General features: G+C 45.4%; 2 protein-coding genes across 2 annotated transcripts in view; both read left to right on the top strand.

The window, feature by feature from the left end:
• LOC116978253 (solute carrier family 22 member 4-like) overlaps positions 1–20,676 on the top strand; it is a 267,313-nt gene that overhangs the window by 161,673 nt on the left and 84,964 nt on the right. The window lies entirely within an intron of this gene.
• LOC116978259 (solute carrier family 22 member 5-like) overlaps positions 1–20,676 on the top strand; it is a 50,689-nt gene that overhangs the window by 13,413 nt on the left and 16,600 nt on the right. The window contains exons 2-6 of the mRNA XM_033029261.1: positions 4,171–4,274; positions 9,998–10,060; positions 14,346–14,472; positions 18,515–18,615; positions 19,642–19,856. Coding sequence (XP_032885152.1) covers positions 4,171–4,274; positions 9,998–10,060; positions 14,346–14,472; positions 18,515–18,615; positions 19,642–19,856 — 610 coding nt within the window. The remainder of the gene's footprint in view (positions 1–4,170; positions 4,275–9,997; positions 10,061–14,345; positions 14,473–18,514; positions 18,616–19,641; positions 19,857–20,676) is intronic.

A 20,676-nucleotide genomic window follows, 5' to 3' on the forward strand; every position in this document is an offset into this window, starting at 1 on the left:
TCCCTGTGCACTACGGGGTTTCGAGATACCCCTACGTTCCCTGTGGAGACTGGGCTCCCTCCAGCCGCACTCCGTAGTGCCCTGTTTCGGCCACTCTCCTTCCCGGCCCTCCGGTGGACGGCCCTAGCCCTAGGTTTAATTAGGGATGGGGACCACCTTACTGGGGGTTTAGTGACCCTGTCACTCCTACGTCTGACCGGGGGTTCCCACACCAGAGGTAATACCTCCATCTCCTCTGCTTCTGCTAGTTCTGCCTCTCTTAGGCAGTCTACGGTACCTGCCTGTGGAGGGCTGGAGTCAGCTTCCTTCTCCGCTGCTTCAAGTCCTCGCCCTGGAACACAGCCGGCTGCTTCAGGCTGACTACCTGTGGACTCGCCTGGCTCCCCTACGGTTTCCACATCAACCCGGGTCTGTTCTTGATCTTTACCCCCATACGGTCCCTCTATCTTCTCCTGCCTGCAAATGGCTGCTGAGGCAGCCTTTAAAATGGGGTCTTGTGCCTGGACCATGGTCAGGTCCGGTGCCAAAACCACTCCCGCACTCTCCTTTTCTCGAGGCTGCTCCCTGGATGCAGCTACCTGTCCTTCCTCATGGGGATCTAATGCTTTCCCACTCCTGGCTCCTTCCCTGGCCAAGCAATCCGCCCTCTGATTTCCCTCGCCTCGTGGACTATAGGGCGCCCTACTAGATGGAGGGGATGTACGGGGGTTGTTCATGTGGACAATGCTACTGGAAGCACCAATGTCCAGCAGATAACTCCCGACCACATCCTGGACCTCCATCTTGACCCAGGGTCTCCCACATGGGCCACACTCTAACGGGCATAGGAATGTGGGCTGTTTCGCTGGCAGTCATAAAGGTGCCGGGGGTGCGGATACGGGCGCGCCCTGGCCTGTTGCCATGGCTACCTGTCCGGACCCTCCCGCCTTTGACTGCAAATAGGTAATTAGATCTCTTACATCTATTGTTACCTCCGGGGCTGGGTTGGCCGTTACCGGGGTCCTATCCCCCACTGCTCTACTTGGGTTTCTGCACTCCCTCTTGTAGTGCCCGGGCTTCCCACACCCATAGCACACCGGCCTCATCTCGGAAGAGGTCTGGCTGCCTTCCTGTTTCCACTGCCTCCTTTTGGGGGATGCTGGTACTATTTTGTGCACCTTGCCCTTAAAGGGCTCCTCCTCACTTCTTACCCCATTGCGATATGCAAGGGTGAGCTTCCTGATCACCTCCGCCTCGTTAAGGTTTGGGTCAGCTGGGTCGAACCTGTGCTCGGCCTTTGCCCTAACTCGCGGGAGGCAATTCGCCACCAGAGTCTTCAGCCAGTGAGCTGTTCTCCCATCTAAATTCTGCCTATCTAAAGGCATCCCACACGCTCCCTCATATACTGCCCACAGCCTGTCTGCGAACATGTCCGGGGACTCAGCTACCTGCTGCTCCGTCTCCCCCACCCTGGTGAAAGGACTACCCTGATTCAACCCCATGGCCTCCAGAACCGCTGTCTGTGCCGCTACCCATGTTTCAGGTCTTCCTCCTTCCCTGGAGGTCACCGCCTTGCATAGGTATGAATCTAGGGTCATCAGTAGCAGCTTTACCCGTTCTACCTCATCGCAATCGTTTATGTCGGCCGCCTGCTGCACCTCCATAAAATGCAATGACAGGTCTCCTGCCCTGGTTAACTTGGGAACCTGAGCCACCATCCCCCTCAGCACATGTGCCCCATGGGGAATGATGATATCACTCTCTATGGGCCCCCTATCTGCCTGCCCTACCGGGGGACCATATTTCCTTTGCCGTACTGGGCACATCTGCCCTACTCTGGGCTGTTGCCCCTTTACCCCTGGCTCTCCCACCATGATCGGTAACCCCACCACCTCGTGGTGTGCTACACATGGCGCGGAAGCCGCTAACTGAGGGTGCTCTCCCGCCCCTCCTTGGGCCTGTCCCTCCCCGGACAACCCGAACCCCACCTGCCGACCCGGACCTATCCCCGGCGCCTCAGGAGGCGGTCTATTCCCCTTTGCCACTGGGGAATCATCTGCTGAGGGAAGCCCTCTGCCCCCGGGGGACCCCCCTGGTCCTACCAGGTGAACCCGTCCCCTAGTCTTGGACAGAGTCTCCTCCAGCTGCGCTATCCTCGCCTGGCAAGGCCCGTGATCACTATCGCCTAGCTCGCTACGGGCCACCCTGTATGCTGCTTGTATATCCTGGAACTTTCCCTCCAGCTCCCTGCACTTTTGTGTACTCTGAGCCAGGAGTTCCTGGGCGTTCCGTTCCCTCTCCTTTGCCTCTACCACCTGGCATTGGAGGAATTCCTGGGCATTTCTGTGGGACTCCCTCGCCTGCAAGGTACACTGCCTGGCTTTACTGCATTCCTCAGATAGCCCTTCCCCTTCTCTAGCGCTTTCTTCAGCGCTGGCCCTAGCTTCTCTCAGTTGCTCTTCCAGTCTATCTACCTGTCTCTGCATTTTTGCTACCTGCTGTGATAGCCACGCTAGCCAAACTGCCTTTTCCTGCCCTTTCTTATACGCTTTGCTTTCCGTCCATTGAGCTGCAGCTACTGCTGGCTGCTCTGCTCTCAACAGTGCTATCACCCATTGTTTGGTGAGATTGATCTTTTTAAACAGATAAGAGGAGATTCTCTCCTCCATCTTGCTACGTTCTCTCACCCCCTCTGACAAATCACATATCCCAAACCACCGAGGTCCTGCCATGGTCGCCATTCTGTAGGGGTTTTGCGTTTCCCTTTACTCCACAAAAAGGATTCCCCTAGGTTCTAGACCTCGGAATTATGGTGGGATATGATAAAAAGGTTGAATTGACCAGAGTGTGCTGATGAGAGAAAACAGAAACCAAGATGGACTCAAAGCAAGTCTAAATTACAGGCTTTATTAAACAATGAGAAATCGAATCTCACCAACACTACATAATCAGTGGCTAAACTTATGCATTAAACTAAGACTATGGATGGAAAACTAACGGGCACGTCGTGAAACTTACTTTAACACAAGTTTACTCCCCCTCGACCTCTATCCTATTTCGGGAATTTTCACCAGGTCACCAGGATACTCACAGCTAAGTCGATGCAGGCCCACGAGCTGTCCAGCAGAGCAGGAAGAGCAGGAAGAGAGAGAGAGTTCTGGCTTGACTTCGACTTTTATACCTGAGCTTCCTTTGAAACCCCCAGGTGGTCCTCTGGATAAAAGGGGTTCTTTTGATGTTTCCCAGTTTCGATCTGGCATGAACAATAGGCTTCCGATGATAAGGGGTTTGCTGATGTCATGATCCCTCAGCCTGATCGTTATCATCCCCGATGGTGATTGTGCTTGTGCTGGCCTGTTTACCACCGTCTGCTGAGGCTTGGTTCCTCCCTTTGTGTATCCAAGAGAATCTCGTTATCTCCGTCTCAGCCTTTCCTGTTCACACCGTTGTGTGATGTCCAAGTCCACAGGCCAGACGGGTTTGATTCTTGATGTGGATTGGGGGGGGGGGGGGGTTTCCGTTGCAGCCAGCAAATTTGTCTTTTAAAATATCCATGTGCTTATCCAATTTCTTCCATAATTTTGGAGGATTTGCCCAAATAACTTACACAGCTAGCAACTGATCTTCTCCATAAAGACTTGGTCTATTGCTAGAAATTGTAATTTATTTACCTATCTGTTATGGACTTACAGCATATTATACAATAATATTAAAGTTCTGATCTTGTGAATATCACATTTTTGAATGTTCAAGGCAGTCTGGGTGTTTATTACTATTTCCGTCACAACGGTCAATTTTGTAATTAACTACAATTAGGTAATTAACTAATTATATGCTTTAATTTCAGGTCATCCAAGTAAGATGTTTTATATTTGTTTCAGAATGCCTCAATCTATAATAACTTAAAATGTCATTCAGTTCTCTTGATTTTTAAGAAAGTTATGGGCTTTTGACTGTCCTCGATCACAGCTTTTGTGTTAAGTCAATGGAAAAGCAATAGGGTACAAGATGCTAATTTCCGAGAATGAAAATGGCCATATCATTTTTAATACTGAAGATATGAAAGTGAATTAGGTGTCAAATTAAACATGTTTTTATGCTTTATCTGATGGGATAAATTGCAGACTTGATTTTTTAAATCTCAAAATGTTGTAACATTGCTAATATATGTGGATTCTTTATGTTTCTCAGTGGGACCTGGTGTGCAATGATGATTGGAAGGCTCCATTATCCATGTCGTTCTTCTTTGCAGGCGTGCTGATTGGTTCCTTTGTTTCTGGGCAATTACCAGACAGGTGAGTTATTTTCTTTAATTCAACTTTAAAGTTTCTGGTCATTCTTGTTCACTATTTGTGGGAGCTGCAATGTTGCCCCATTTCCACATTGACTGCAGGTCATAAATGCACATTAGCGGTATGTGGTGAGACCATGAAATTCTCCACATAATTCATGTTCATAAGTGATAGGTGCAGAATTAGGCCATTCGGCCCATCAAGTCTACTTCGCCATTCAACCATCTATTTTCCTCTCTTAACCCCATTCTCCTGCCTTCTCCCCATAACCCCTGACACCATACCAATCAAGATTGTATCCATCTCTGTCTTAATATTATCCATTGACTTGGCCTCTGTAGCCTTCTAGTCCAGCAGACTAGTGAAAGGCTCGGATAGAGTGGATGTGGAGAGGATGTTTCCGCTAGTGGGAGAGTCTAGGACCAGAGGTCATAGCCTCTGAATTAAAGGACATTCCTTTAGGAAGGAGATGAGGATGAATTTCTTTAGTCAGAGGGTGGTGAATCTGTGGAATTCATTGCCACAGAAAGCTATGGAGGCCGTCAATGGATATTTTAATGAAATGTTGTTGTATAAATCCCCCCCCCTCCCCACGCCGGATCCCTCTTTGTTCTCGGCGACCCAACCTCGAACAACCGCTGAGACTCCCGGGCCCATCGTTGGCCACCCGCCCATCATCAGGTCCTCTATTGGACAGCTCCGCAGTGCGCGGCAGAAGATTCAGGTCGGACCAAGATCGTGCACAGCTGGGTCCAGCTTTATTTCTGGTATATCCTTGCTGAATCCCTGCTTTTGGTTTATATCAGATTCTTCAGTTCCCATGGACTTTTGTTTTATCCCTCTAGTTCAGTTTAGTTTCGAGGTACAGTGCAGAAACAGACCATTCAGCCTACCGAGTCCACGCCGACCAACGATCGCCCAATACACTAGCACTATCCTTTACACAAGGGACAATTTTACAATTACCAAATTACCAAAGCCAATTAACCTACAAACCTACACACTTTGGTGTGTGTAGGAAGCTGGAGCACCCGGAGAAAACCCACGCGGTCACAGGGAGAACGTGCAAACTCTATGCAGATAGCACCCGTAATCAGAATCAAAGTCGAGTCTCTGGCGCTGTGTGCCAGCAACTCTACCGCTGCTCCACTATTGCCGACCCTCTAAGTGGATCAATCTTTTTTGGAACATTTCTGTTAAACATCTGAGAGAAGAAATGTATAAGGTGTGTAATTAGAGGCATGTGTGTTTGAGTATGTACAGTTGAATCTTCATTTGTTCTTGCTTCGTAGGTTTGGGAGAAAGACAGAAGGGCATGTTTCCACACTGTATCACTCAATATGTTGTGGATTTGTTCCATGCACATCCTTCCGTTCCAAATTGCATGGTGATTGGATTCCACTGTTATTGATTTGCATCTCCAAGGATATTAATGCCAGCATGGTAACCACACTGCATTGATGGATTAGAAGAGGCTTAACAAGAAAAGCAAGCTTTCTTCATTTTCACCTTCTAATGTAGTAGATCTCTCTGACACCCATTATGGACTCCCCCTCATGGCCATCTACCTGCTTCCTCAACTTTTCCACTCCCCTTACTCATTGTAACCTCCCCCCCTCCCCACGAACGTACAGCCCTCCGCTCCCTCTGCAACAATCCCGACTGGGTGATCAAACCTGCCGACAAGGGAGTTTCCATGGTAGTCTGAGACGCTGACCTCTACCGGTCTAAGGCCAGGCGCCAACTCACAGACACCTCCTCCTACTTATCCTTGGACCATGACCCCCACAGATGAGCACCAGGCCATTATCTCAAACACCATCACTGGCTTCATCGCTTCCGGCTCACTGCCCTCCCAAGCCTCCAACCTCATCGTTCCCCAGGCCCGCACGGCCCGATTTTACCTTCTCCCCAAAATCCACAAACCTGACTGTCCTGGCAGACCTATTGTTTCTGCTTGTTCATGTCCCACCAAACTTATTTCCACATACCTCGACTCCATCCTATCCTCTGGTCAAATCCCTCCCCACCTATGTCCATAACACCTCACATGCTCTTCGTCTCCTCCATGACTTCCGTTTTCCAGACCCCCACTCCCCCATCTTCACGGTGGAAGTCCAGTCACTCTACACCTCCATCCTCCACTAGGAGGGTCCCAAAGCCCTCCGCTTCTTCCTCGACTGCAGAACCAACCAATCCCGTCTACTAATACCCTCCTCCGCCTAGCTGAGCTGGTCCTTACCCTCAACAAGTTTTCTTTGACTCCTCCCATTTCCTCCAAATCCAAGGCGTAGCTATGGGCACATGGATGGGCCCCAGCTGTGCCTGCCTCTTTGTAGGGTACGTCGAACATTCCTTGTTCGAGGCGTACCGTGGCCCTATCCCCGAACTCTACCTCCACTACATTGACGACTGCATTGGTTCTACCTCCTGCACCCATGCAGAACTCACTGACTTCATCCATTTCACCACTAACTTCCACCCGGCATTCAAATTCACCTGGACCATTTCCGACATCTCCCGGCCGTTTCTAGACCTCACTATCTCCATCGCAGGAAACAGACTAGTGACCAACATCTATTACAAACACACTGACTCCAATGGCTATCTGGACTACACTTCTTCCCACCTTGCTTCCTGTAAGGATTCTATCCCCCTACTCCCAATTCCTCTGCCTACGCCGCATCTGCCCCCAGGATGAGGTGATCCAGACCAGGGCATCAGAGATGTCCTCATTCTTTAGGGAGCGGGGGTTCCCCTCTTCTATTATAGATGAGGCTCGCACCAGGGTCTCCTCTGTATGCCGCAGCTCTGCTCTCACTCCCCATCCCCCTTCTCGTAACTAGGACAGAGTCCCCCTTGTCATCACCTTCCACCCTACCAGCCGTCGCATACAACATATAATCCTCCGACATTTTCGCCACCTCCAACGGGATCCCACCACTGGCCAAACCTCCCCATCTCCTCCCCTGTCTGCTTTCCGCAGAGATCGTTCCCTCTGTAACTCCCTGGTCAATTTCACCCTTCCCACCCAAACCACCCCATTCCCTGGCACTTTACCTTCAACTGCAGGAAATGCTGCACTTGTCGCTTTACCACCTCCCTCGACTTCCTCCAAGGACCCAAAACAGTCTTTCCAGGTGAGGCCGAGGTTCACCTGCACCTCCTCCAACCTCATCTACTGCATCCGCTGTTCCAGGTGTTAAGTTCTCTACATCGGTGAGACCAAGCGCAGGATTGCTTCGCCCAACACCTCCGCTCATTTTGCAATAATCAACTTGATCGCCCGGTGGCCCAGCAGTTCAACCCCCCCTCCCATTCCAAATCCGACCTTTCTGTCCTGGGCCTCTTCCACTGCCAGTTAGGCCCAGCATAAATTGAAGGCACAGCACCTCATATTTCGCTTGGGTAGTTTACACCCTTGCAGTATGAACATTGACCTCCAATTTCAGGTAGTCCTTGCTTTCTCCCTCCTTCCCTTCCCAGCACTCCCACAAGCCTACTGTCTCCGCCTCTTCCTTTCTTTTTCCCGCCTCCCTCCCCCTGACATCAGTCTGAAGAAGGGTCTCGATCCGAAAAGTCGCCTATTCCTTCTCTCCATAGATGCTGCCTCACCCGCTGGGTTTTCCAGCATTTTTGTCTACCTTTGATTTTTCCAGCATCTGCAGTTCTTTCTTAAACCTTTCCCTATTGGCATTTTGTGACATTGAAAGGTTTTTATAATAGGATAAGTTCATGTCATTGGAGCAGAATTAGGTCATTCGGCCCATCAAGTCTACTCCGCCATTCAATCATAGCTGATCTATATTTCCTTCACAATCCCATTCTGCTGCTTTCTCACAGAATAATTAGCTATATATATATGTTTGTTTTCTACATTTTGTTTAGGCTTACTCTGGAATTTAGAAGGATGAGAGGGCATCTTATTGAAACATATAAGATTATTAAGGGTTTTGACACGCTAGAGGCAGGAAACATGTTCCTGATGTTGGGGGAGTCCAGAACCAGGGGCCATTGTTTAAGAATAAGTGGTAAGCCATTTAGAACGGAGGTGAGGAAATACTTTTTCACACAGAAAGTTGTGAGTCTGTGGAATTCCCTGCCTCAGAAGGTGGTGGAGGCCGGTTCCCTGGATCCTTTCAGGAGAGAGTTAGATAGAGCTCCTAAAGATAGTCAGGGGATATGGGGAGGCAGGAACGGGGTGCTAATTGTATTATCAGCCATGATCACATTGAATGGCAGTGCTGGCACGTAGGGCCTGTTGTCTATTGTCTATTGCCTAGGGGCTTGAAAATATGTGCTTTAGCTTAGGAAACCAAGAGCTCCCCATGTGCCTCTCTTGGCATGGTTGTACTTATAATCCTACCCACAAATTAGAACCTCATGTCCTCTAGAAATGAAGGGGCGGCATGGCGGCACAACGGTAGACTTGCTGCCTTACAGCGCCAGAGAACCGGGTTTGATCCTGACTACGGGTGTTGGCTGTACGGAGTTTGGACATTCTCCTTGTGACCATGTGGGTTTTCTCCGGGTGCTCTGGTTTCCCCCACACTCACAAGGACGTACAAGTTTGTAGAATAAATGGCTTTGGTCAGAGTACCTGAGTATTAGAGGGTCAGAGTATCTGAGGGAAACTAATGTGAGCGCACTGATCTTGCTTGATTGTGGTGCATTTATATATCAAGAGCTTGTACATCTTTGATCTCAATATTTTTTGCGCATTACTTTCTTTTTTAATTTTCTTTTTTACTTTTGTTTCGTTTTCCAATTTATCCTATTTTTTTGCAGTCCTTTTTATTAATTGCTAAGTTCCTTTGTTTTCATCTTCCTGCTTAGGAAGGCCAATCACTGGCCTCTGGGTGGAGTTTAAGGTAGACTTAAGTGACTTCTGGCCACTCATACATAGCTTTGTATAGCTGGTTTTCTAGGTTCCACTAACAAAGCAGTCTAATGATTTACCCGTTTAAAAACACATTAGTGGCTAAGAAAGGATAAATGTAATACAAAGGTGAAATAAAAGTAGGGGTGGCACAGTGGCGCAGCGGTAGAGTTGCTGCCTCACAGCACCAGCGACCCGGGTTTGATCTTGACTACAGGTGCTGTCTGTACACAGTTTGTATGTTCTCCCCGTGACCATGTGGGTTTTCTCCGGGTGCTCCGGTTTCCCCCCTCTCTCCAAAGATGTACACGTTTGTAGGTTAATTGGCTTCGGCAAAAGTGTAAATTGTCCCTAATGTGTTAGTGAACAGGGTGATCGCTGGTTGGTGCGGACTCAGTTGGCTGAAGGGCCTGTTTCCGCACTGTATCTCTAAAGCTTAAAGTACACTGAAAAGACTGAAAACTTTTATGTTTACTTTAGCTTTCAGCTAAATCTTAACTACATTGCACTTTTAACTTTTGCACTTTTTATTATGCATTTTTATCTTTGCTTTTATTTTATTTTAATTCTATTTTATTTCATTTTATTATTTCATTTTATTGTATGACATGTTTTTATGTGAAGCACTTTGAGTCTGCTTGGTGTATGAAATGTGCTATATAAATAAAGTTGCCTTGCCTAAAGTCTAAAATTAGTGTATAATTCATAATTACTATTGTTTGTGACTTTTTCTTACAGGATCAGAAATGTTTGGAAAATCCATTCGGATTATGTACTGTACATTGGGAGTGTGCATTTCTTATGATGTTGGCTACATGCTGCTGCCTCTAGTTGCGTACTTCATAAGGAGTTGGCGAATGTTGTTTTTGACTCTTTCTCTCTCTGGCCTGATGTACATTCCCATGTGGTGGTATGTTGGAATTTGTACTTTATCCACTGTTCATAAATTGCAATTAAGTTGAAGAAGACTATTTTAGGGCAGCGTGGTGGTGCAGCGGTAGAGTTACTGCCTTACAGCTCCGGGGACCAGGGTTCAATCCTGACAACGAGTGCTCTCTGTACGGAGTTTGTACGTTCTCCCTCTGACCTGCGTGGTTTTTTTCCAGGTGCTCCGGTTTCCTCCCACACTCCAAAGACATGCAGATCTGTAGGTTAATTGGCTTCGGTAATTCTATAATTGTAAAATTGTTCCTCGTGTGTAGGATAGTGCTAGTGTATGAGGTATTCGCTGGTCGGATTAGACTCGATGGGCCGAAGGGTCTCTTTTTGCGCTGTATCTCTAAACTAAACTAAAGTAAACTAAACTAGCAGAATAAAACAAATGTGTCTGTACAGAGTTTGTATGTTCTCCATGTGACTGAGTGGGTTTCCTCTGTGTGCTCTGTTTTGCTCCCACACTCCAAGGACTCCATCTGCCAGTTCACTTTCGGACAAGGAGAAATATGATAGTGGTGTTCGAGAGACATTTAGACAGGCACATGGAAATGCAGGGACTGAGGTGATTAGTTTATCTTGGCATTGCGTTCACAATTCACAATTAAATTCAATACCATGGAAGGCTGTGGAGGCCAAGTTCTGGAATATTTTTTAAGAAGGAAATAAGTTTCTGGATGCCAAAGTCATCTGGGTCCAATGTTCTCTCATTTTCCAATCTTCTCTCGACTCTGGATCCGTTCCCATGGACTGGAGGGTAGTCAAAGTAACTCCACTTTTTAAGAACGGAGGAAGAGAGAAAACGGGGAATTATATACCAGTTAGCCTTACATTGGTAGTGGGGAAGATGCTGGTCGATTACTACAGATGTTATAGCATCGCATTTGGAAAGCAGTGACGGGTTCGGTCAAAGTCAGCGTGGATTTATGAAGGGGAAATCATGCTTGACTAATCTTTTGGAATTTTTTGAGGATGTAACAAGCAGAAAGGATAAGGGAGAGCCAGTGCATGTGGTGTATCTGGACAGTGAAAAAGCCTTAGACAAGGTCCCACACAAGAGATTAGTGTGCAAAATTAGAGCACATGGTATTGGGGGTAGGATGTTGACATGGATAGAGAACTGGTTGGCGGAGAGGAAGTAAAAAGTAGGAATTAACTGGTCATATTCAGAATGGCAGGCAGTGACTAGTGCGGTGCCCCAAGGCTCGGTGCTGGGACCCCAGTTGTTTACAATATATATTAACGATATAGACAGGGGAATTAAATGTAACATCTGTAAATTTGCGGATGACACAAAGCTGGGTTGCCGTGTGAGCTGCGATGAGGATGCTATGAGGCTGCAGGGTGACTTGGATAGGTTGGGTGAGTGGGCAGAAGCATGGCAGACGTAGTATAATGTGGATCAATGTGAGGTTATCCACTTTGGTGGCAAGAACAGGAAGGCAGATTATTATCTGAGTGGTGTCAGATTAGGGGAAGGGGAGATGCTACAAGCACACTAGGTGTGCTTGTACATCAGTCACTGAAAGTAAGCATGCAGGTACAGCAGGCAGGCAGTTGGCCTTCATTGCAAGAACATTTGAGTTTAGGAGCAAGGAGGTCCTACTGCAGTTGTACAGGGCCCTGGTGAGACCGCACCTGGAGTATTGTGTGCAATTTTGGTCTCCTAATTTGAGGAAGGACATTATTGCTATTGACGGAGTGCAGCATAGGTTAAACAGGTTAATTCCCGGGATGGCGGGACTGACGTATGATGAAAGAATGGGTGGACTGGGCTTGTATTCACTGGAATTTAGAAGGATGAGAGGATATCTTATTGAAACATAAAATTCTCTGAGGATTGGACAGGGTAGATGCAGGAAAAATGTTCCCGATGGTGGGGGAGTCCAGAACCAGGGGTCGCAGTTTAAGAATAAGGGGCAGGCCATTTAGGACTGAGATGGGGAAAATCTTTTTCACCCAGAAAGTTGTGAATGTGGAATTCTCTGCAATAGAGGGCAGTGGAGGTCAATTCACTGGATGTTTTCAAGAGAGAGTTAGATTCAGCTCTTAGAGCTAAGGGAATCAAGGGATATGGAGAAAATGCTGGAATGGGGTGCTGATTTTGGATGATCATAGTGAATGGCCAAATGGCCTACTCCTGCACCTATTTTCTATGCCTCTCTGCTTCTCGACATGGCATTGAAATAGATGTATTCCTTCAAGTGTAAATCATGCTTTATTTGTGTATTTCACCATGTTCCAGGTTAGAAATTTATAAAGTTGCTGTCAATGGATTCACCTACAGTAACGCTCTTCCTAGAAATTGGATTGTCAATAAATTAGGTTCGGAAACCGAGGAGCAGAGTTATACTAAATCTCATTCCTCTGGTAAACCTTCCAGTGAAGGTTTTAAACAGCTGTTCTCTCTTCCACTAGTTTAGTTTAAAACACAGAGCGAAAACAGGCCTTTTGGTCACCAAGTCCGGGTCAACCAGCGATCAGCGATTATACACCCATTAGGGACAATTTTCAATTTTTACCAAAGCCAAACCTGTACATCTTTAGAGTGTGGGAGGAAACCCACGCAGGTCACAAGGAGAACATACAAATTCCATACAGACAGTGCCCGTAGTTAGGATGGATCCCAGATCTCTGGCGCTGTGAGGCAGCAACTCTACCGCTGCACCACTGTGGACAAATAACTACCCAATTATATTGCAACTTCATAAATTATTGCAAGTTTTGTCAAATCTAACAACTTCAAGTTCAACATACCTCAGCTGTATCGAGATATTTTCTGAAGGTTTATTAAATTTAACAAAACAACTTAATTTATAAAGTACCTCGGAGATATTGAAACATTTAACTTGGAGTAGAATAATTGCCAAACAAATATATTTGTGTTAAAACTATAAGAAGAATGAATGTTTAATTTCCGTTGAGCTCTTCGAACCCGGGTTCGATGCTGACTTTGGGTGCTGTCTCTACGGAGTTTGTACGTTCTCCCCATGACCGTGTGGGTTTTCTCCGAGTGATCCAGTTCCCTCCCACACGCCAAAGACAGGCAGGTTTATAGGTTAATTCGCTTCTGTAAATTGTTACCAGTATGTAGTGCATGGGGATCGCTGGTCGGCATGGACTCGATGGGCCGAAGGGCCTGTTTCCGTGCTGTATCTGTAAACTAAACTAAACTAAATTTGATCATTAATAGTGGGCAATGTGCTGAACCTCTGTTTAACAAGAACTTGAATTTATTTCCTATTGTCTATGCCATTCCAGGTGCTGGAGGGCAGATGTTTGAGTGTTTCTCACAAAGAAACCACAAGCAGCACCATTTTTTTCTCAATAGTTCACACAGGGGATGAGATTACAATTTTATAGGAACTGCATAATCTGGGTAGTAGCCTAATAATCAGAAAAAATGGCCTTGGCTTATCATATAATCCTGTCAGAATATTAAAGCATCTTTATGCAATCCTGCTGTTGGCATTTCTGAATCGATGGCAAGAATTAAATGAAGTGTGTAGGAAGGAACAGCAGGTGCTGGATTAAACTGAAAATAGACACAAAAAGTTGGAGAACCTTGGCAGGCCAGACAGCATCTCTGGAGAAAAGGAATACAGTTGGTGACGTTTCGGGTCAAGACCCTTCTTCAAACCAAAGATCCTATAGCAAGCAAGATAGACCACTCGACGAAAAAGACGTGGTACGGTCATGGGCAGATTCATGGGTAATTTTCGGCCCCATTTCCGGAACTGGCTTCCGTCTCCGCACCAAAGATCCCATAGCGGAGCAAAGATACTAGTGCAGAGATGGAAGCTGGTTATGGAAACATCCTCGTAAAAATCAAAGTTCTTTGGTAAAAATCTTCTCCTCATTTTCAGAATTATAATTTATTATCACAAACTGTTCCCCCGCAACGATGATTACACTGCGAGAGGGATAGCCAAAGTCGGGTCGGGTTACTGAAATGGATGAAAAAAAGGCCCCGTTGCGTACTACACGTCAGCCCATTGCATTTAGCAGGGGTGGGCTATTATGCTTCACTATAGGATCTTTGCTTCAGATTGAGATTCAGGGAAAAGGGAAACGAGAGATATAGACGGTGATATGGAGAGAAATTGAATAAATGTTCTATATCTGCCTATATCACCGTCTATATAGTCCATTAAATGAAATGATATATTATTGTCTGCCATTAAAGAATATTTTAAAATTAATCTTATATATATTTTGGAGAGTGTAGTATCCTGTTTCTAAAAGAACACTCTGAATTTCAGGTTTATTCCAGAATCTCCACGCTGGTTGATGTTAAAGGGAAGGGTAAAGGAGGCTGAAGAAATACTCAGATTTATTGCAAAGAAAAATGGTGTCACTGCACCAGATGTGCTCTTCACCGAGCTGGAGGTAACATCACCAGTACTCCTGTGCACTGCGTTGTCAGTGAGCCTGTTTAAGATGCTCCCTCAACTCTGTCTAGGGACCCCAACAGTCTTTTCAGGTTAGGCAGAGGTTCACTGCACCTTCTCCAACCTCATCTCCTGTATCCGGTGTTCAAGATGTGGACTCAGATACATCGGCGAGACCAAACGTAGACTGGGCGATCGTTTCGCTGAACACCAGTCAGCCTGAACCTACCTGATCTCCCAGTTGCCAAACAATTTAATTCTCCTTCTTATCATGTATCATCTGCAAACTTGCTAATCTTGCCATATGTACTCATCCAAATCATTCATTTAGATGACAAACAGTAACTGACACAGCACTAAACCCCGAGGCACACCACTAGTCACAGGACTCCAGTCCTGTGGAGGCCTGTGACTAGCAAATATGGGTGACAGCAAATATGGGTCCTGACCCAAAACATCACCTCTGTAGAGATGCAGCCTGATTCGCTGAGCACTTTATGTAGGTATGTTGCAAAACGTACCTGAAGCGTCGCTGAAAATCTGTCCCAGCCCGTGTGCGCGATTTTGGCGCCGTTTAGAGGGGGGCGGGTTTAAAATGCGATTTTCCCTAGACTGTTCAAATCGAGGTTTTTCAGCCTAGTTAATTATTAACGAAAAATCGCTGGAAGATTCCGTCGCTTTAGCTATTATTAGTATTAAGGGCTTTATTTAATTGTTATAGTAGGTTAAAATTTAACCTCTAAACCCCCGACCGCCGACAACGGGCCAGATCTCATACAGGGGAAAACGGAAGGTAGGCTGTTTATTTTTACGTTAAAAAGGGCTTCTTAAGATCCCTTTATACAAAGTTTAATGTTGCGAGTAGCTAATTTTGGGCCCATTATATCCCGCAGTATTTTTCTGGGCATTTGAGGGTACAAATCTACCGCAATGTGAACGTTCTAAACCAGCGCGTTCACAGGATCCCACTAGAAAGCTGATTTAAATGGACTTTAATTTACAGCAATTAAACACTAAATTCCTTCCATTTGGCATATAAATTAATGTAAATGAGATTTAAAAATCATGTTTCATTGCGAATTATTTGTGAATATTATTTGGACCATTAGGCTATTTAAAAATGTTAATCATTTATTAAGAAATGGATAGATGTTTAGATCTAGTAATTGAAGTTTGGAATTAGCTACAATTAGGTAACTAACTAATTATATGCTTTAATTTCAGGTAATCCAAGTAAGATTATTTTATATTTATTTCAGAATGCTTCAATCTAGGATAACTGAAAATTTCATTCAGTTCTCTTAATTTTTAAGAACGTTATGGGCTTTTGACTGTCCACGATCACAGCTTTTTTGTTATGTCCATAGAAAATCAATAGGGAACTAGATGCTAATTTCCGAGTATGAAAATGCCCATAACTTTTTAAATACTTGAGATATGAAAGTGAATTAGGTGTCAAATTAAACTTATTTTTATGCTTTATCTGATGGGATAAATTGCAGACTTGATTTTTAAAATCTCAAAATCTTGTAACATTGCTACTTTATGTCCTTCCACAAACAAAAGTTCAGACTTGGCTTACATTACTAACTGTTGCATTGATTACTGTTTGCCTTCTTCCCTCTTCAATCCCTTCATTATACTTATAATATATTTTCACAATGTCCATGACGTTAACTAAGTACAGCCCAGGGAAAATATGGGCACAAACTGTGTTATTTGCGATTGTAGAAAATTGAATATTTTGAATTGTTTAGTTTATTAACTGCCATCTGCCACTTATAGAATCATACATCATGGAAGCAGGCTCTTCAGCCCAACTTGTGTTCGCCAACCAAGATGTCCCATCTATGCTTGTCCCACCTTCCCACATTTGGCCCATATCTCTCCAAACCTTTCCTATTCATGTACCTGTCCAAATGTCTTTTAAATGCTGGAAACAACCCCTCCACACCCATTATATCCAGAATGAGGGAGGGATATCATTAAAACCTACCAACCTACCTAATGAAAGGCCTGGATAGAGTGGATATGGAGAAGGTAGACACAAAATGCTGGAGTAACTCAGCGGGTGAGGCAGCATCTCTGGAGAGAAGGAATGGGCGACGTTTCGGGTCGATACCCTTCTTCAGACTGATGTCAGGGGACTGGCCGGGACAAAGATAGAATGTAAGCGGAGACAGTAAGAACTCTCATCGGAGAGAGGAGCAAAACTTCTTCAAAGTAGACTTACCTTGAGGAGATTTCGCAGTGGAGTGGACAAAATGTATAAGAAAGAACTGCAGATGCTGGTTTAAATCGAAGGTAGACACAAAATGCTGGAATTTCCAGTAATGAGAGCGTCTAGGACCAGAGGGCATATACTTAAAATAGAAAGAAATACTGTACCATTAGCATGGAAATGAGGAGAAATTCATTGCCCTGGTGGGTGTAGAAACATAGAAAATAGGCGCGGGAGTACGCCATCTGAACCTTCAATATAATCATGGTTGATCATCCAAAATCAGTACCCCGTTCCTGATTTCTCCCCATATCCCTTGATTCCGTTAGCCCGGAGCTATATCTAACTCTTTCGTGAAAACATCCAGTGAATTGGCATGCACTGCCTTCTGTCCACAGATTCACAACTCTCGGTGAAAAAGTTTTTCCTCATCTCAGTCCTAAATGGCCTATCCCTTATTCTTAAAATGTGACCCCTGGTTCTGGACTCCTCCAACATCGGGAACATTTTTCCTGCATCTGGCCTGTCTATTCCCATAATAATTTTATCTTTTTATAAGATAACCTCTCATCCTTTAAAATTCTAGTGAATATAAGCCATGTTGATCCATTCTTTCATCATACTGTTTGTCAGTCCTGCCATCCCGGGAAATATCCTGGTGAACCTACGCTGCACTCCCTCAATAGCAAGAATGTCCTTCCTCAAATTAGGAGACCAAAACTGCACACAATTATCCAGGTGTGGTCTCACCAGGGCCCTGTACAACTGCAGTAGGACCTCCTTGCTCCTATACTCAAATCCTCTTGCTATGAAGGCCAACATGCTATTTGCTTTCTTCACTGCCTGCTGTACCAGCATGCTTACTTTCAGTGACTGATGTACAAGGACACCCAGGTCTCATTGCACCTCCCCTTTTCCTAATCTGACACCATTCAGATAATAATCTGCCGCCTTCTACTTGACACCAAAGTGGATAACCTCAAATTTATCCTCATTATACTACCTGTCATGCATCTACCCACTCACCCAACCTATCCAAGTCACCCTGCAGCCTCATAGATCCTCCTCGCAGCTCATTCTGCCACCCAGCTTTGTGTCATCCACAAACCTGGAGATGTTACATTTAATTCCTTTGTCATCATTATAAATTGTTTATATATATATATATTGTAAATAACTGGCTGTGGAGGCCAAGTCATTGTGTACTTTTATATCTCTGAACTAAACTAAACACTGTAGTCCATAATGTTCATACTGAACTTTGCTACTAGTAGTTCCAGCTGGTTCTAACAAAAAACAGTTTGTGACAGAAAAAAACGGTACGGGGAATGTATCAAGCTACAAATAACACAGTTTATACTTTAAGACTTGAATGACCATTATTGCCAATATGAACATTATGAAAGCTAATAGTAATAATGGGTATTAATAGTAATAAATAGTAATAGTAATTTGGAACAGCACGGTGGTGCAGCAGTGGAGTTGCAGCCTTGCAGCACCAGAGACCCAGGTTCGATCCTGACTACGGGTGCTGTTTGTACAGGGTTTGTACGTTCTCCCTGTGATCCCATGGGTTTTCTCCGGGTGCTCCGGTTTCCTCCCACACTCCAAAGACATGCAGGTTTGTAGGTTAATTGGCTTCTGTAAACTGTTCCTAGTGTGTAGAAAAGAACTAGTGAACGGGTAATTGCTGGCTGGCAGAGACTCGTTGGGCTGAAGGACCTGTTTCCACACGGTATCTCCACATCTCTCAACATCTCTAAAATCTCTAATACCTTCTATTAAGATACGTAATCTGTATTTCTTTTTATTATCCCAGCTTGAAGATATGAGGGCTAAAAGTACACAATCTTATGCAATTATTCATTTGGTTAGAACCTATAATATCAGAATCATCACAATCATCAACATTCTGATTTGGTGATTAGAATAATTTATATTAGATGTGCAAAATATACAAAATATAACCGAGTGAGGGGGGGAGGGGGTAAACTTGAACCCAAGGCTGGGAGGGAAGAAATGTGGTGTTGGGGGGAGGGGGGGGGGGGGGGGTTAAAAGGAGGGGGTATTCACAGGCCATGCAGCCGCAGAGTACCCGGTCACACACGCGGTGAGCCGAGGATGGGCCTGGAACCCACGCCTCCTTCATGCCACTCGCTCCCGCAACCAGAAGTTCCCGCCACGAGGTACCAGCTCGGTGGGTAAATGGCGGAAATGGGGGGCGGAACAACGAGAGCCTCGGCCCGCTATAACTTAAATCCACTCTATAGAGGTGGGTATTGCGGAGGTTTACTGTTTAGTGTAGTTTAGTTTAGAGATACAGCATGGAAACAGGACCTGTGGCCCACCAACTCTGCATAAACCAGCAATCCCCGCACAATAACACTATCCTACACACACTCGGGACAATTTACATTTTTTACCAAGCCAATTAACCTACAAACCTGTACGTCTTTGGAGTGGATGTACACTATTATACCATGCATAAATACTACCGTCAAACTCAAGTACAATAGATAGAGCAAAAGGGGAGGTGCAGAGTGCTCACTACTTACAGTAACATGGAGATCAGATCGATGCTATATTTAAGAGGGAGTTAGATGTGGCCCTTGTGGCTAAAGGGGTCAGGGGGTATGGAGAGGAGGCAGGTACAGGATACTGAGTTGGATGATCAACCATGATCATATTGAATGGCGGTGCAGGCTCGAAGGGCCGAATGGCCTACTCCTGCACCTATTTTCTATGTTTCTATGCTTAGACACAAAATGCTGGAGTAACAGCTGGGCAGGCAGCATCTCTGTAGAGAAGGAATGGGTGACGTTTCGGGTCAAGACCCCACTCAGATCGATGCTTGCCTTCTGTTGTGATTGAAGGAACACCAACGATGGGTTGAAAAAGGAATGCTTTCGGAGATATTTTACAAGTAATTGTACCGTTGTTTTGCAGGATGATTCTAACAACAGGATATTTTGGCCTTTCCTTGAACACTCCCAATCTTCATGGAGATGACTATTTGAACTGCTTCTTCTTGGCTGCCATTGAAGTCCCTGCCTCCACAGCGGCCTGGATTTTTCTTCAGAGATGTTCCCGCAGGGTCACCCTTTCAAGCATACTACTAATTGGTGGAGCACTCCTTATCGTCATCCAGTTCATACCCACAAGTAAATTATTTTTAGTTTTTTATGCTGTTTGTTAATCATTTCAAGGCAGAATTTTATGTTGTACAAAAGTAAGCACCCTATCGTTGTTCGGCGCGGACTAGGTGGGCTGAAGGGCCTGTTTCCGCGCAGTATAACAAAATTAAACTAAGCAGTATATTCAAAGGCAGCACAGTTGCGCAGCTGGTGGACCTGATGCCTCACAGCGCCAGAGACCTGGGGTCTCTGAATGTGTGGCTGAATGTGTGGCTGTGGGGCTGGTGCAGGGAGCAAGGATTTAGATTTATAGACCACTGGGAACTCTTCTGGGTAGGGGTGGCCTGTACAAAAGGGATGGGTTACCCCTTAATTGGAGGGGGACCGACGTTCTGGCAGGCAGGTTTGCTAGGGCTACATGTGTGGGTTTAAACTAAATAGTGGGGGGGGGAGGGATTGACAAATTGGGAGTATAAAGTTAGAAATTGGCACAATTAGTTGAGACCAAAGTTGGACGCTTGAAAACTGAAAAGGGTGAATTTATTATGAGGAACAAGGAAATGGCAGATGAATTGAACAGGTACTTTGGATCCGTCTTCACTAACGAGGACACCAACAATCTTCCTGATGTACTATCCAGAGGATCTGAGGTGACGGAGGAACGGAAGGAAATCCACATTAGGCAGGAGCTTGTATTGGGTAGACTGATGGGAACAAAGGCTGCCTCAACTACCTCCTCTGGCAGCTTGCTCCATACACCCACCACCCTTTGTGTGAAAAAGTTACCTCTCACATTCCAATTAAATCTTTTCCCCTTCATCTTAAACCTATGTACTCTGGTCCTAGA

This window comes from Amblyraja radiata, chromosome 11 (genome assembly GCF_010909765.2).
Source record: "Amblyraja radiata isolate CabotCenter1 chromosome 11, sAmbRad1.1.pri, whole genome shotgun sequence".
Lineage (NCBI taxonomy): Eukaryota > Metazoa > Chordata > Chondrichthyes > Rajiformes > Rajidae > Amblyraja > Amblyraja radiata.